Source organism: Oreochromis niloticus, linkage group LG20, assembly GCF_001858045.2.
Source record: "Oreochromis niloticus isolate F11D_XX linkage group LG20, O_niloticus_UMD_NMBU, whole genome shotgun sequence".
In the NCBI taxonomy this organism is placed as follows: domain Eukaryota; kingdom Metazoa; phylum Chordata; class Actinopteri; order Cichliformes; family Cichlidae; genus Oreochromis; species Oreochromis niloticus.
Genome location: NC_031984.2, coordinates 26,124,159 through 26,141,902, shown reverse-complemented (window position 1 = coordinate 26,141,902; position 17,744 = coordinate 26,124,159). Strand labels below are relative to the sequence as shown.

Genomic DNA, 17,744 nt, shown 5'->3' with positions numbered 1-17,744 from the left:
GACCAACATAGGCTTCCTGTTTGCTGATTTCCTTCCTTAAGAAAAAATTGCTTCATCCCATTTTCAGCTGGATCTTCTATCTACTTATTCGTTGAGATGTTTAAATAATTGATTTTCCAACAAAATGGCAATTTCACTAAAATATTAATTAGCCTTTGATGTTCTGTCCCAAAACAGCACTAATCCAGGTGCTGTTTTTAATTCTTCTTCTTTCAGTTTCCCTTTTACGGGTCAGCACAGCGGATGATCAGCCTATCCTGCATCTCACCCTATCCTTATCATACTGTTCTTTCACACCAACATGTCCTTCCTTCCTACATCCATGAATCTTCTATGTGGTCGTCCCGTATATCCACTATCCCTCCTCTGCACACGTCCAAACCGTCTTGCTCAACCCGAGCTGTCCCTGTGATGTACTTGTCCCTCCTGATTACTCCCAATGAAAATCTTAGCATATTCAGATCTGCCACTCCAACTTGGCCTCCTGTCTTTTTGTCCAAGCTACTGTCTCCAAACCACAGATGATAGTAGCTCCAGCCACTTTCTGTTGCTTTGGCTGGTTGACCCCAGGTATTTAAACTCTTTCACCTTCACTACCTCTACTCCTCGAATCTTCACATCACAATCCTGTATTGTGTCTTGCTTCTTTTGGCTTTCAGTCTCCTCTACAGTGTGCACCTCCACCTCTACACACTCTTCTTCCTGCTCCCTACTCTCACTACAAATCACAGCAAACATGACAGTCCACGGAGACTCCAGTGTCAGCTCATCTGTTAAGCTGTCCATCACCACTTCATTATAATGTTTTGTAAGGTTATTTCTAAAAAAAGAAAAATGTCAATTTTCTGAATTTAAAGTTGAGCAATTAGATTCACATGATTGGACTAAAAATTAATGATTAAAAATGATTAAGATGTGTTTTTTTTTTTTTAATCTTTCACTGTCCCTATATTTATCCATGTATGAAACAAGTTAGATTACCTGCCCTCCCTTTAAGTTCATCCTCTCTTCAGTATAAAGACAGAAGGAAAACAACTGCCTGTAACCAGGTTTTAAGGGCAGCGACCTCAAACTAATGGTCAATTCAGTATTGATTCATTTTAATAGAAAGTTACTAAAAATGTTAGAAAGGGGTAAAAAAGCATAGATATTATTTAGCGAGATGAAGATTAACACAAATACTACTATACTATCACCTAACTAACACATTATGTCGTGACTTGGCATATTCATGAGGAATTACTGCCATGAAGTGAAAGCCCTCCTGTGTGTTTTTCCACTGTTGGATTATCTGCAGATTAATCTCAGATTAGATGAAAGAGCGCGCAGTGGTTACATAACTCAGACATAGTGGGAAGCAGTTGGCAAGTTGTGGAATTTTGGGATTCTGTGTGTTTCGTGTGTGTGATGAGTGTACAGTACCTATGCCTGTGAGCGGGGGCTGGGCAGTCTTTGAGGCCAAGACAGGTGCTGCTTTTGCTCCAATAGCTGTTGCTGGAGGTGTGTCGATCTTGGGCTGGAGGCAGAGAGAGATGGAGAGAGGGGGAGAGAAAAGGGTCAAAGTTGATCCATTTAGAAATGCAGACATCCCATGTTTGCCTTCTTTTCACTGCAAAAAGGTTGGAAATAGACGACAGTCAGGGAAAAATGTCTGTCGTGTATTCACATCGCTGGTGACAGACAGGAATTGGAGGAATGTGGGATTTAGTTCTGTTTACTCGAATAAAACTTGAATGAAAGAGTGAGACAATATGAGATAAAAAGAGAAGAAGACAGCTGAAGTGATAGATAAGAGACGGAGAGACAGAAGCAAGACTGGAGAGAAAGCTGCTCTCTTATTGTGTTGTATTGTGACAGCTCACTGAATGATGACTGACTGAATGATGACTTTCAACACTGTCAAGTGTCAGTCTGAGGGTTTTCTCTTGAAAAAGATGGAATCTCTTCTGTTTAGAGTGGGGTTCATTCACAAACTCAGAAGAAGAAAAAAAGGAAAAAACATATCTACAGAGTCAATGCACCCTGACATTGGTTGTTAAAGTCCCTGGAGCCCTCCTGGGGGAAAAGAACACTCTTTTGTACTGATTTGAACTGACCCTTTTGTAAGGGGACAAATGGTCTAAAACCACGCACTGGAGCTTTTTCTTTAACTTCTCACCCTTACACACTGATCAGGCATAACATTATGACCAATGACAGGTAAATATTAATAACTAATAACTATCATGGGACTTGTTAATATTAGGGTGCAGGTGAGCATTTTGTCTTCAAAGTTGATATGTTAGAAGCAGGAAAAAAACAGCAAGAGTAAGGATTTGAATGAATTTAACAAGCGACAAACTGTGATGGCTAGACGACCAAGTCAGAGCATCTCCACAACTGCAGCTCATGTGGGGTGTTCCCGGTCTGCAGTGGTCAGTATCTATCAGAAGTGGTCCCAGGAAGGAACAGTGTTGAACCAGTGAAAGGGTCATGGGCAGCCAAGGCTGACAGATGCATGTGGGGAGCAAAGGCTGGCCCATGTGGTCCGATCCAACAAATGAGCTTTTCAGCTCAAATTGCTGAAAAATCTAATGCTGGTTCTGATAGAAAGGTGTCAGAATACACAGTGCATTGCAGTTTGTTGTCTATATGGCTTCACAATCACAGACCAGTCAGCTGACCCCTGTCCACCACTGAAAGAACCATCAATGGACATGTGAGCTCACAACTGGCACACGGAACAATGGAAGAAGTGTGATGACTCAGTCTGATGAATCATGTTTTCTTTGACATCACATGGATGACTGGGTGCATCTTCGTCACTTCACAAGGGAACACGTGGCACCAGGATGGACTTTGGAAGAAGGCAAACTGGTGGAGTAAGTGTAAAGCTTTGTGCAATGTTCTGCTAGGAAACTAGCAGAACATTGCAGAACTGCTAGGATGGCTTACCACGATATTACCACGATATTTCACCGTGCCTCAAAGTAAAAATGGTTCAGGGATAGTTTGAGGACCACAACAATGAGTTTGCGGTGTTGACTTGACCTCCAAATTCCCCAAATCTAAATCCAATCAAGCATCTGTGGAATGTGCTAGACAAAACAAGTTCGATCCATGGAGGCCCCACCTCACAACTTACAGCACTTAAAGGATCTGTTGCTAACATCTTGGTGTCAGATACACACACAACACACCTTCAGGGGTGCCTCCACAGGGTCAGGGCTGTTTTGGCAGCAAATGGGGAACCAACACAATATTAGAGAGGTGGTCATAATGTTATGCCTGATCAGTGTGTTTGATGCTTTTAAAACCCCTGGAAAGAACTACTACTAACTACCAAAATAAGTAAAGTTTTATATAAAAATGCTTCATTTCTTTTTTTCTTTTCATTTTTTTTATCTTGAGTTCTGATGTTGCTGTCAATCGAATCCATATTTAATCCATTTATTCCCTTGGCACTCATCCATGTGACACAAAGTTGCCAGTACTGGAGCTGAAAGGCTCAGTTGATTTATTTGAATCTGCTGTGTCATTGTGAGCAGTTTGAAAGTTTCTGTGCTGTTGTGTCCCTCTCTCTCAAACCCCCACCCCGACACCCCACAGCTCTGCATTCAACATCTGAGAACTAAATGGACAATGGCCTCGGGAAAGATACACACCAGACCATTTCTGATATCCATCACAGTAACAGCTTGGATGATCTGAACACAGGAAATATGAACCAGTGTTTGGATCCCTGTCATTTTTATCTTTTATGATAGACTGGCTCCTCTGTTTTCTGTAAACTGTGTGTGTGTGATTTATTTAAAGCTTCTATTTAAAGCAATCCATAAATAAACCTGACTTCAAAAACAGTGGACTGTTATTTTTAATCCCAAAATATGCTGCATCATTTCCATTTCATTCTTTTTGCTGCTGCAGAACATAGGTGATGTATTATGGTGCACAATGCAGCATACAGAATTTCATTATTTACAGCCACTTAATCAATGCTTTTTAATTACATAATGGACCCAACATAAGAGTACAAGTGAATGAGTTCACACGCTGAATAATTATCATACCGCAAATTTTAGTTTTTGTTTATGATTTCCTGTCAGAAGCATTTGCAAAACCCATCCCTGCATAATTTTATATCAGATTTTATGAACAATTTCACTTTTCTTTTTCCTGGTGACTTTATACTAATGTACCAAAATGAAAATCATGAACACCATTCAGCTCTGAAAGCACATTATGAATGATTCTGGGGTAATAACCGGCGCGGTGACAGTGGCTTTGTGAGCTTGAAAGTCATTCATATATTTACTAAAGATTGAATGACGAAAATCACTGAACTATCTCAGGTTTTGGGTTAAATGTCAGAGTGAGATTTTTATGCTTCAGCTAGAAAAATAGATTGACATGGATTTCTGATTATGGAGGAAATGCAGGGTGAGAACAGATTTTTGCAAAGAGACTTTATGAGTGAGAATTTCTTGAGCATCTAGCAGACAGTGAATCAGCTACACTGAGTTATCAACTGCCTCTCTGTTAATCACAGTGTTAGATAAAACATGCCAGCAGAGGCGAGGCAGAATTTCAATATACTATCTGAACTGGGAGGAGGACCAGCTCTTATCTCGGGGACTGTGGAGGGACAGGGGAGGATGGAGGAGTGCAAAGGATGAGTGTGGAGACAGGCTGAAAACTGGGAAAAGGTTTATAAGTGAAAGGGCTGGAGGACTAAAACAAAATAAATTGTTACTGTGCAGTAGGATGACATATGTAATGTGAATATTAAAAGATATTTTTGTAATGGTCATGAAATACTTCTTATGTTACTTCAGAAAACCAAAAACATCCTTTTATGACATTTTCTTTCAAAATGTCAAATACAAATGTGATTTGAACCATTTGAGTGCACTGAAAGATGCCTACTTTTTATTTTTACCTCATACAGAATAGAAAACAAAGCAAGCTGCAAATCCTTTCTTAGAAGAGTCATCTTTTCTTTCTGTACTCACAATAGTGGATGTTGTGGTTCCTGTTGGACCTGTCTGCCTGGCTTGGCCCATGGGTCCACCTGCTGGTCCCATCTGCCCCGGTTTGGCCTGGCCCTGTCCCATTCCCATTCCCATTCCCATTCCCATTCCCATGCCTTGTCCTTGAGCTTGGGGCTGCTGCTGGGAGGCGGTGGTCGTTGTGGCACCGGGCTGCCCTGGTCTGGTTGCTGAAGTCTGGGCTTGCTGCTGGAGTTGAGCCCTCTGTCCTGGAGCCCCATCTGTTTGGGAACCCGGGCCACCTTGCCGTCCTGATCCCGTAGGCCCACCAGCAGATCCCTGAGCCCTAGCAGAGCCACTGCCAGACCTTGAGGAGCCTGAGTGGAAAAAAAGAAGGGTGGTTTTTTATAAACAGTTTGTGGCTCTTGCTTGAAAATGGACTCCTCTTGCCAATAAAAAAAAAAATACAGGACATTAATTCAGCACTGATGTTTTTTCCGCAGCTACTGCCTGAAGGCCTCTAACTGGTGTCAAAACTGAAGGAATGATTGGCAGCTGAAAGGATTCAGTCAACACATCTTTGACATTTGCATCATCTGTTTCTTGTCTTGTGCACACATTTCCAAGTCAGTTATGCAAGTTAGATGATTTCTGCTACCATCTTCCACAGAGAAAGTTATGCTTTTATAAAACCAAAACTACAATGTACTGATAATAGAACCGGCTTACTCTGGCTTTGTATTATAAAGTACTTTCAGATTTTATTACACTGTAATAGTAACTGACAGGAAACACAGGCATGAGATGATGACACACAACAATGTTGTGAGCATAGATGAAAGCAGTGATTTAATGACTGCAGTGCTAAGAAAACAGCTGTGGTGCTGCCTTCAGATAACACATTTCTTAGAAAACTTGTGCCTGATATTATATAGTTAATTAAAAATTGTTGATCCCTGGGGGAATATATGAGTGTAAAAAAAGCATCAAACACAATCTGAACAACAGGGGTTATTAAATACTTCTACCTAAGACTTAAATGATTTGAAAATGAACAGGGTATAAACTCCAGTGCCTGCTGTAGCTTAGTTTTTTAAGACACATTTATAAAAGTGACACAATCATGTGTTCAGTATTAAGATTAAGCTCATGGATTAGCATTATTAGATCAGACACTAAAAACAAGAAACGACCTTTATTAGTTAGGGATACATAATAGTGCAGGTGCTATTATGAAAAAGTTTTGAGATTTAAGAGCGAAAAGCAATATAAGTGTTTTTTTTATTTTAAACTAAACTAAGTGAAACATACTTCAGTCTAATCTATATCGCCCACATAAGCAGAATCCGAATGAGATCTAATGCTGTTCTTCTCAGGAAAAGACCAAAGTACTTTTAGTTGATGCATCTTTTACTGCTTCTTCATTGTCTTTCATTATAAAGACAATGACATTATAACGTAGTGTGTAATATAACGTGCAATAATATATAATTGCTTTCAATTCTCAGATAAATGTGTAGTTAATTAGAAAGTCCAATAATCACATAATCAATAACTTAGATAAACTCTTTCTGGTCTGTACAATATTTTACAATATACTTAAGTCAACGGGTTTTGAATACACTGTAATTAACCTATACACTGAGGTATAAAGTACAAAGACTGCACTCTTAAATCATGTTTGACAAGAGATTCAACATTCGTATGTACCTGGTGGCTGCCCCTGCATGTCCACTGGACCCTGGGACTTGCTACGTGAAGACCTGTGTGGGTCGCCCTGTCTGGAGGAACGCTGGCCATGATGATGACCAGATGAGTCGCGGGAGTAGTCGGAAGAGTGGTACCCACCGGATCTTGAGTCAACACGTCTTCCTGAAGATGAAGATCTCCCTGAGGGATCATGGCGCAGAGATGGGTCTTTGGGGTGCCCCTTAGAGGATCTTGAGGACCTAGGCTCATCTGAATGCCGTGAGGAGGAAGAATGGCGGCTAGAACTGCCGTGGTGTCTGTGGTCGCGAGATGATGAGTGTCGCCCTGTGTGGCCATACTCATCTTGGGGCCACAGGTCCTCCTCAGGAGGCTCATCATAATCATGGTAGGTGTGTTTGACACTGTGCCGGCTCCTCCCAGAGTGGCTGCTACCGTAGTGACGAGAACTGGAGCGTGGCTTCTCAAACCAGTCGGTTTCTTCTTGGCCAAGATGGTAGGCTTTGGAAACCGAGAGCAGATCACAGTCAATCTCCATGTCGTTTGGAGACAGCGGCATGCAGGCTGAAAGAAGGAAGAAGGCAGGAAGAAGACCAACCGCATGCAAAAGAAAAGAGTGGGTAGGGGTAGACACAGAAAGAAGGGCAGAAAAATAAAAATAAAAGTTTTACATCCATGCACTTAACACTTAAAACATGTAAACTTCACACTATACAAGACAATATTACCAGAATAAAACAAACACTGCAAAACTGTCTGCTTTGGCTGCTGTTTTGTGTTCATTTCAAATTAAGAGCAAGTGACAGAGAAGGACAGATATCCTGCACAAAGACACTGTATAACTGCTCTGGCAAGACAAAGCAGGTATATAAAACCGTCAACCTCTTTTTAATTGCTGATTTGAGACAATAACACCTCTTTGACGGAATAAATATCAAACCTATAGGGGGGGACTGTTTTGCAGTGTAGATCCAAACACGTAAAAACATAAGTAAAGATAAAAACCTGTAAAGAAAAAACAATGCATTTGTGTCGTGCAAAGACCTTTCAAGTGAATCAGAGTGTAGCGAATGACGAAAACGACCACGCCGAAGAACCATGCGAGTTTGGAACAGACAGACGACTGGACGGACAGGCGGAAGGACGGACAGGCAGGCAGACAGACAGACAGCAGTCCACTGATACGAGAGCTCCGAGTGACTCTCAGGACGACGAAAACATTAGCATGCAACAGCTATATCTGTCTCTTTTTTACTTTCTTTTTCTTTGCTAAGCCTAGCCTTTGGGTGGGTGGGGGACGTTTAGATAAACGGTGGGAGCAGTAGAAGGTAGTGAGACTGTGTGGGATTTCATCTCCCACAATTACCTTCGCTGTCTGACACAGCGCAATGATAATCGTCTATAAAGTATGTATCATCCGATTTGTAGACGTGTGTCCGAGGAAGGTCCCTTATGTGGTCTTGAACATCTGGCAGCGAGTGACTGGAACCATAATGGCCATAATAGTATTTATATCTACCGCTGCGACTGTCATACGGGTCGGGACCTAAACTTGACGATCGCCCAGAACCCATGAACCTCCCCAAAGGACTCAGGGGACTCTCCTCTTCGGAGTATTGTCGGGTTGGATGGCGCCCCCTGTAGCCAGATCGATAGGAGCGGTCGTCCCTCTCATAGGATCGGCTGCGATACCCGGAGTAGTCCCTGGCTGAGATCTTGTCCATGCCGTAGCCAGTGGAGCGGGAACGGCCAGTGGAGGTGTAGTAAATACGATCGTCCTCATCCACCGTCATACCATAGTATCGACTACCATGAGTGGTGCCACTGCCGCTGTCGTAAGCACTCCTCTTAAAGCCATAATCCTCGATCAGCTGGCGTCCTCGAATGTGAGAGGAGGGGTAAGCCGCACCTGTCACTGAGGAATAGGAGGCCAGGTCTGCCTCCACATCCCGTGCCTCCTCGATCGGGGAAAACTTGGAGATTTTTTGCTCCATACTCCCCAGCTTCCTGTGCTTGCTGCGCTTGGACGACATGACAGCAGGAGCCAGAAGGGTTCTGGAGGACGGTGAAGGTTTCTGTACCCCAGAGCGGATGCTGCCATGTTTGTAGTCGTAGTCATAGAAATAGGGGGATCCCCCACCCATGCTAGCGCTGCTGCTGCTGCCCCCTAGAGGTCCGTGCCTGTAGCTGCTCTTACCCCTGCCATGGTGGTCGTACAGCTCTTCCTGCATCGCTGCTTCCTCCTCGGGTGCCCTGCCATAAGGGGAGCTGCCAGTTCCCCCACGCGTCGTGCCAGTGGTGCTGCTGTGGCTGTGGATGTCGCCCGGGTAACGCCCACTTCCGCCATGATGCATCATGTCCCCTGTCATCGTGCCCAGCCCATCTTTTGCCGTCAGCTCGCTAACATCATCTATCATCATGTAATTCCTCGGAATGTTTTGCTCTAAACCAGGAGCCCCATACATCCCATCTGCTGTGCTGTAGGTGGAAGGACTGTCTACAGAGTGCCCGTAGGCATTGGAAACAGTGGAAGTATACTGTCCATATGAGCTGGCTGTGGTGGTAGTGTAGCCATAAGTATTAGCAGTAGTTGTGGTATACTGGCCATATGAACTTGCGGTAGTGGAAGTATATTGGCCATATGTACTGGGGGGCATTGTTGAGTACCCACCATAGCTGCTGGACACTGGTGCTGACCCATAGGGCCCATACGAGCTTGCCATGGTTGTTGCTCCAGTGTACTGAGCATAGGATGGGGCTGCACTGGAATAGGTAGCATCCTGAGCCGTAGTGGTAACCACAACAGTAGGGTTGCTAATAGTCTCATAGTTGGTGGGCATCTTGTGCTCTAGATCGGCCAATGAAGTCTGCCTAGGTCTTCCTGGATGAACTGTGAGGATATCAGCTTGGGGCTGACCAGGGTATGGTGTGGTCTGGCTGGGGTAGGAGGACACAGCGCTGGGATAGGGTGAGCTGTGGGTGGGGTATGGTGGCTGACCGGGTGGTGCTGGCCCAAAACCTGTATGCCCTGGCTGAGGCTGAGGCTGAGGTGCAGCTGGTAACCCCATGTCTGTCTGGGGGTATGGGGGCTGAGTTTGGGGGTAGGTGTGAGAAGGATATGAGGTTTGAGGTTGATAGGTAGGTCCAGGAGGGGGAGCATGGGTTTGAAGGGGAGTGGGTTGTGGCAGTGCCTGTGACTGTGACACTGTTGGGTAGGGAGGCTGGTTGAATGTTGCAGACTGGTATGGTACACTTGGTTGCTGAGATGGAGCTGCTGGTTGGCTTTGGGGGTACTGACAAGAAAGGAAGGATGAAGTGGGTGGGTATTGGGCTGCGGTGTTGAGGTCACTGGTGAACTGGCTGAGAGGGGCGGTGCTTGGTCTGGTTGTTAGTAGCCCATTACTCTCATGTGACGCAGCTGCAGCTGCTAAACGTAAGTTATTCAACTCACTATCAGACATATAGTCCCTGGTGTCCCCCATACACCTCAGGTAGGCAATATCCCTTCTCTCCCTCTCCTTGACCAATGTCTCCTTCCTTTGGTGGATCCCCAGCTCAAGGTATCTCAGCTTAGCATCAATTTCTTTCTCTTCTTCCTCTAGTTCAGCTTGCTGCTTTCTCAGCTTGGTTGACTCTTGCTCCACGGCCTTGAGCTCATGGGTGAGGTCTTTGAGGAGGCTGGCTTTCGCAGCCAGGCCAGACCTGGAGCTGGGCTTGAGGCTGGGCACGGAGGGCAGGTAGACCTGTTGGAGGGCTGGTGTCATCATGGGCAGGTGAGCTGATGTAGCAGTCTCATCCGGAGGAGGGCTGGGCAGGGTTCGCTTGACCTTGCGGAGCAGTGAGCTCTGCTGTAGGGCTGCCAGCTGGAGAGAGAGAGACAGAAGAGAGAGAGAGGAAGAAAGAGAGACGGGGGAAGGAGTGGAAGAGGAGAAGAATGTGGGGGGTGGGGGGGATTGGTGATGTAAAACATCAGATGTGGGGAATGAGGAGATCAGTGTGATAACAGTGGTTAGGGAGATCAATGGAATAGGAATAGGGGATGGAGAAATGGGAGGTGCATGTGTGTTGGGGGGGTTAGTGAGAATTTGAGATGAACATGGCGAGGAATGTACAATGAGGAAAATAAATAGCAAACACAGATGAAAAAACAGGTGAAGCAATTAAGCAGAGCAGGGAAGTGAGATGTAAAAAGGGGCGGAGGAAACAAATAAGGTAAAAGAAAGATTAAAATAAGAAAAATAAATTAATGTACAGGGTTACCGGTAAAGGGAGAGAGTTGACGGGAGAGATGACATGCACAAAATATGAGTAGAAGAGGAGGAAAGGAGGAAGAAAAACTCAAAAAGAGAAAAAAAGGGGTCAAAGAACAGAAGAAACAAGGAAAGGACGCAACGACAGGGCCATATAAGGGAGACAAAGGAAACACACATAGACAAAAGAGACAAGGACAACAGGGAACAAGAGTGGAGTTTGTGTTAGCAGACATACAAAAACAGTGAAATGAGTGGCAACTGTGATAGAGTATTCCATTAATTTAATAGCTATTAATGCAATCAATTTTTTTCACAGTTTTGAGTTGATATTTTCAGAATTTTGGGATTTATACCTTTATGTTAATGTTTTCTTAAAATTTTTGAATTCTTTTAAAATAATTAGTAATGATGAGACCGGTAAACAACTTAAGTTTAACTAAAGGTTGTGGAGACAGCATGTGGTTTTGATATGCTAAAATCTGTACTCTTACTTAGAATGCATCATGGAATAACAAAAAAACATCATAAGCATATGAACTACAGTACAATGAAGCAAATGAATATACTGGAAGCTATACTGGATTTAAAGGCTGGCTAAATGAACCACCATGGCTTTTACAATTTTCCACTGTAAAATCTACTAAAAATAGAGAACAAAAATGAGGATTATCATGGATTTTTCATTTAGCTGTAAATTCTGACTGCATAATATTGAATTAATAAAATACTGTGTGGGCATCCCTGTCAAAACCAGTCAATGATGTGACCATCCAAATAATCTGTGTTTATCTTTGTTTTTATACTGTGTGTAAATAATATATCACCCCATTTATTCCTACGAAACATATATTGAAATTGTAAATAGATCACAGTGTGTTGTGTGTTATTTTTCATTTCAGTCTGTGTGTAGGCGGAAGCATAAAGAGAAATCCCCTCTGGGACCTATTATTTTCACAATCCTAACATGGAGGCAGTGAAAAATACACTATGAAACACTTTTCAAAGGGTCAGAAAAAATACTATACAAGAATACAACATATATATATATATATATATATATATATATATATATATATATATATATATATATAAATAGGTACAGTTGGGGTCAGAATGACATTTTAGAGGATGAATGTCTTTTTGGATTTTCTCTTTCTACAAAAGATCTAGACAAAGACACAAACTTCACCCTGAAATTGAGAGGAAATATCACTATGAACTGAGAGAGTGCTTACTGCGAAAGAAAATATCCCTGCTTCAAAATCCTAGCCTTCAAACAAGACTGAACTTTCCAAATCCTTTCTGGAGAAAAGCTTTCAGACGAGACAAAGATTGAGCTGTTTGGCCACAATTGCAACAGGTTTGTCTGGGCGAGTACAATTCAGGCGTTCCAATCTAGGAAAACAGTGCCAACTGCAAAGCATGGTGGTGGTAGCATCATGTTTTGGAGCTGTTTTGCTGCAAGTTGTGCTGGTACATTGCATAAAGTGGACGGAATAATGAAGAAGGAGGACTACCTCCAAATTCTTCAACTTCACCACAAATCAACAGCTCGATGGTTGATTAACATTAAGCTTCTGGAATGTCCTTTCCAAAGCCCCGACCTCAACTCTATTGAAAATTTGTGGACTATGCTTAAAAACTGGGTCAATGCCAGGAAACCAACCAAATGAAACGAACTATTCTAATTCTGCAAGAGAAAAGTGGTCAGATATCCAGCCAGAATTATGTCAGAAGCTTGTTGATGGTTAAAAAAACATGCAGTCATGATGCAACCAACTGAGGAAGATTCAACCAAATATTACTGGGGGTGTATGTATACTTTTCAATTTTCAGTCCAATTCTTGTTCTCTAAAATCATTAAAGATGTATGATGTATAATCATTTTACTGAGTTCAACAAAATCAATAAAAGCCATAAATTATACATTTGCATACATCCATGACGAGTGTATGTAAACGTCTGACCTCAACCGTACATCACAGCATTCAAATAACAATAACAATAACTCTCACCCAGGGAAAACTGGATGGGTAGTTGTTGTTACCCAAAACAAGTTAAGCGACATCTTTGCCACATTTCAACAGAGTTGAAAGTTGGTTGAAAATTGAGACGTGAAGAGTTGTTCTTAGGGTGTTAGGGTGTGTGTCTTTGTCTTTACTAGGGTAGATGTTACACTCATTGACACCAGCTGTCAATGTTAGGGCAGTTTGGCTGAAACAGAAGAGTTAAAATACTGTCTCAGTCTCATTCTGAGCTGCTATTAATAACATAACATAGACTTCAGATGAACGTAATGCACGCTAAAGCATTCTTGAGTAATTGCACTTAAGCACAAAACAGTCCTGAGATCTGCTAGCTTGAACACATGAATCCAATGTGACTCTTCACATATGTTTTATTGGTACTTTTTTTTAAAGATGTGTTTGTATGAATGGGTCTGAATGGGTGAATGAGGCATGTTGTATAGAGCGCTTTGAGTGCTTAGGTAGAGTAGAGAAGCGCTATATAAGAACCAGTCCATTTACCATAATATGTAAATAGTTAAAACAGCATCGACCTTTATAAATCTAGTCAGAGATAAACTGAAATTTTGTAGTTTGATCAAATTTAGTTAGTTTGTGGGCAAGCTGCTAGGCTCCTTATCAGTTTTTAAAATCAAGGCCCAGAGTAACTCAAGAGACCTCGATAATAGATCACACTTTGACTTTGCATGCCAGTTACTGCTGAGGTGTTACTCGTTTCAAACAGAAGATGAGGTCGTAAAACTACAAAACAATAACAACATCTGAAAAATAATGCAACAAAGGGAATTACTCATCATAGCATCCACATGAAACATTCATAGCAGTCAGAAAATGAAAACAAGGGCAACATCGAATGAAAGAAATGGTTTCAAAGTTACACAGAGGTCATTCAGTATTAATGCCCTTGCTAGGTTTTGACTCAAATAAACAATATAAAACTGAGCCTGTTGTTGAGAGCAACGTTATTGAGTGTGCTAACTGGTCCCCTGCAAGAGTTTAAAATGTATCAATTTATTTATTAATGTTTTTTATATTTTTCCACTGTTTTAGTCTATCATTTGATTTTACTGTTTTATATGCGGCTTATAAATCTCTTCACTAAGAATTAAAATATGAATGTAGCATGAAGGATGTAACACATGAAAAGTAATAAATAGTAAGACAAATTTGACATCTTTTGGATACTACTGTAAGCTTTGCATACAGAATCATCATCTGTGCATTGCTTTGTTTTCAGCTATAAAGTTAAAATAACAGGATTTAATGTTCATCCCACTTTCTTTTCAACTAAAACTTGGACAAAACTTTAAATAATTTTGTGTGAAAGTTAACCGGTGCTGTTATTTTTCCTATAAAATTTGTACTTTTTAACAATATCCAGTGATATTTGAGGTTATCTAGACTGTATCCATCTGAATAACATCATTCACTATAAATTTCAATGGCTTTTAGTGTATGTCACCATGGTTTGAATGGCTTTACCTGGTTCTGGAGTGCTTGCTGTTGATACAGGGACAACCTGGCCTTCGTGTGCTCATCTGTGGTGGGGCTCAGAGGCTTGGGATCTGACATTGACCTCTGAGTGCTTTTGATGGGTCGGGGCACAGAGGGGTGTCGCTGGGGAGATTCGGCTGTGTAGGACTTCTGCTGAGGTGTTACGTGGGCCTTGTTCAGTCGCTCGCTCGACAGAGAAGTCTCTATGAGGCGGTGAGGGGACACCGGAGAGACCGGAGAGTAGAGGACTTGTGGAGATTTGGGGGCTGTCTGCTGCTGGCGGATGATGCTGGAGATCGATTCATTGTGGAGATGGTTGTGAGGCTGGTAATTGATGTCGAGTGGGTCAGGGCGTCGGCGCTCAAATTTGGCAGCATTTGCGGCAATCTGCTGCTGGCGCTGCTGGGTGAGAAGGTCAGAACCAGACTGTTGTGTTCCAGTACTGGCAGAGGACGAATATGGACTGACTGTGGTTGGTACGCTTAGCTGTGGAGCTACAACTCCCTGTGACTGGGCTTCTGGATCAGTCTGGCAAGCCAGAGATTGTCCTTTTTGAGTTCGCTCTGGTCCAGAGATATAGTGCACAATTTCTACTTTATTAGGGTCTGGTACTGTCACATGGATTGCTGGGGAGACTCTTCCTAGGTGCTCCACTTCCGTCTGGCAAGACATTTCCCTGATTGTCTGAACGCCGATATTGGAGGAAACCATCTTAGTTGTGTCAGTTTTGGTATCAGTAGCTAAGGTGGCTGTAGTGGCAGTGCTGCTGCCAGCTGCACTGGACTCAGAGTGCCTTGAGAAACGCGAGCGCCTTCGGCGGACCGGATGCTCTGTCTCAGCCTTGTCCTCGTCATCATCTGTCTGGACTGAGCAGTCAACGCTGCGACCACGCCTCCTGGTGCGATGACGCATCATGTACCTGGCGATGGAGAAAATAGATGAAAAACAAAAAATAAAGAAGTATATTTAGGTTGCTGTCAAATAATTTTGTAAATCTATAGGGTATGAAAAAGAGATAACTGCAATGCAATAAAGTGCTATTAATATAAATTGTTAACACAAACATTTATCCTCATCCTTATTAAGTGTGTGAACTTTTTTATGTTAGTATGCTACTGTATATACTATTCTTCCAAGCTTTCCTTCAAGTGATTGATTTATTCTACATGGCATTATTCATAAAATATTCATAAAACCTGTTTCCCCTTGGGTCTTAAATTTAATTACAGACACGTGAAGTAAATTGCAAGGCTATTAAAATAACCTTTGCCTATATACACACAGTTTCACCTCTTACACCCCTCCTCTTTCCCAGTCACTCCATACACTCACACACTGTTTACCTCTCCTCTCCATCTTCATCGTCAGTCTGCACACAGCTATCCACAATCCTGCGGGGGGAGCCGTAGAACACCACGCCATCTCCATCCAAGCTGTCTCTAGTCAGTCTGCTCATGGAGCTGTGTTTTCTCATGTTGGTCCTGGCCTCCATTTGCTCCTCCTGGCTCCTCAGGCACATCTCTGACGAGGAGTTGGGCAGAGAACGGGAGCCCATATGAGAGTCTGCGTAGGGGTGCAGCGGCTGTCCGTCCAGCTGTACAAAAAAAATTGTGTTTTAATATTGCTATAAAGCAGTGATTCAAATGACAACGACAAGGTTGTGTAGCTGCACTTCACAAACACATTTCTTCAAGATAAAAAGGTACACATATCTGTCTGAATGCAGAGTGTCACATGCATACATAGCTTAAGAGCCAGCTACCAATGTTTTTCATTAACCCCCCCCCACCTGCATGATCTGGGCGACAGCAGCTGTTTTCTGTCTCTTCTGCTCTTGAAGCTGCTGCTGGAGCTGCTGCTGTAAAGACTGGATCTGATCTAACTGGGACTTCTGCTGAGCCAGCTGCTCCCGCTGTAGAACAAGTTGCTTCTCACGTTCTTGCTGTTGCTGCTGCAGAACCTAAACAAAAAGTGTCGGTGGGGATGGGAAGAGAAAGAAGGACATATGGGCAAAAACACAGACAGAGCGGGATAACATAACAGAAGAACAGAGCGTGGAGCATAAGAGGGTGTAGAGATGGAATGGGTTGATGAAGGAGAAATTATGAAATAAGCAAAGTGAAGAATAGTACCAGAACAAGATGAAGAAAAAAATAGAGAAACAGAGAAAAGAGCGAAAAAGAGCCAAAGTCGTGACATCTGGTTATATTCATGATGATCAAATTTGTAAAATGCAGCCTAAATCACAAGATTCCCACATGTGAATGTGACATGAAGTCATTCTTGTGCTGATGGATTAGTTTTGACAATGGTTCCAAGTTAGTCAAACTTGTATATACTGCAAAAACCAAGAATGGAGGCGCAACATAAATGAAGTGCAGCATGTACTGGTAATTGCTCTTACCAGTCATACAATGCTCTACAGAAAATATTTAAGGCATTTCTTTTACTGCTAAAATGACAGGCTGATGCAAATAAGCAGTTAGGGGTTTTTGCTTGTACTGTAAATTATGAGATGCATTTTAAACATTCCAGTTCTAGTTTATTCTCATTAAGGAAGACTTCCACACCTGTTTAACAGACTTAAGTTGAAAGATTTTCAACTGCTTGTTCTATTAAAAAAGAAGAAAATTGTCACGTTAGCCCTCAGGTTTACTGTGAAAACATCATTGCAAGGCCAAGAGCTCAGAAAGCAGTATATTATAACCAACATGTGTGACTGATTTCGATAGTTTTGTAACATATTTTGGTTTATTTTGCTTGATTTTTATGATTGTATACAAATTAGTCAGCTGAATGGAACATTTAAACCACTGTTTGGCCTAAAAATCAAAGTAATAAATGAAACATGAGACTTTATAAACAGGTATTCTTTTCAAACACACATACAACAGACATCAAGCAGACACGCAAACATCACGTGCAATATTTTTAAAAAACCCAAACAAACACAGCATGCAAACTCATCATTTAAAACTAAGGTTGCATAAAAATATTTATTTATAGTCTTCACTTTTGAACAGAATTTTAGCACTATATTTTAAAGAAATATCTTATGGACTTAATGTATCAGATTAACTGAAAATGCTTGTTTAATATATTTTTTAGAAGAACTGCTAACAGACAGGCATTGAAAGACAATATACTGTATATAAAATTTGCTGTTTTTAATGTGTCTTGTTAAATAGGCACAATACTGAAACACTGAATAAAAGCATTTTAAATGGGATTAAAAAAAGACAACTCAACCAAATACACCAAAAATCACACCACCACAAAACTAAACCAAAACAAAC

General features: G+C 42.0%; 1 protein-coding gene across 8 annotated transcripts in view; it reads right to left on the bottom strand.

The window, feature by feature from the left end:
• The window catches only part of bsna (bassoon presynaptic cytomatrix protein a), a 118,310-nt gene that overhangs the window by 14,747 nt on the left and 85,819 nt on the right, over window positions 1-17,744 (bottom strand). For 4 of the 8 annotated variants that reach the window (XM_025901279.1, XM_025901280.1, XM_025901278.1 and 1 more), the window contains exons 5-12: window positions 17,019-17,060; window positions 16,238-16,408; window positions 15,792-16,042; window positions 14,437-15,367; window positions 8,041-10,537; window positions 6,678-7,175; window positions 4,992-5,344; window positions 1,423-1,516 (exon numbers count right to left, since the gene is read on the bottom strand). In XM_025901279.1, coding sequence (XP_025757064.1) covers window positions 1,423-1,516; window positions 4,992-5,344; window positions 6,678-7,175; window positions 8,041-10,537; window positions 14,437-15,367; window positions 15,792-16,042; window positions 16,238-16,408; window positions 17,019-17,060 — 4,837 coding nt within the window. The remainder of the gene's footprint in view (window positions 1-1,422; window positions 1,517-4,991; window positions 5,345-6,677; window positions 7,176-8,040; window positions 10,538-14,436; window positions 15,368-15,791; window positions 16,043-16,237; window positions 16,409-17,018; window positions 17,061-17,744) is intronic. The other 4 variants (XM_025901282.1, XM_019349841.2, XM_019349842.2 and 1 more) reach the window with 4 other exon arrangements.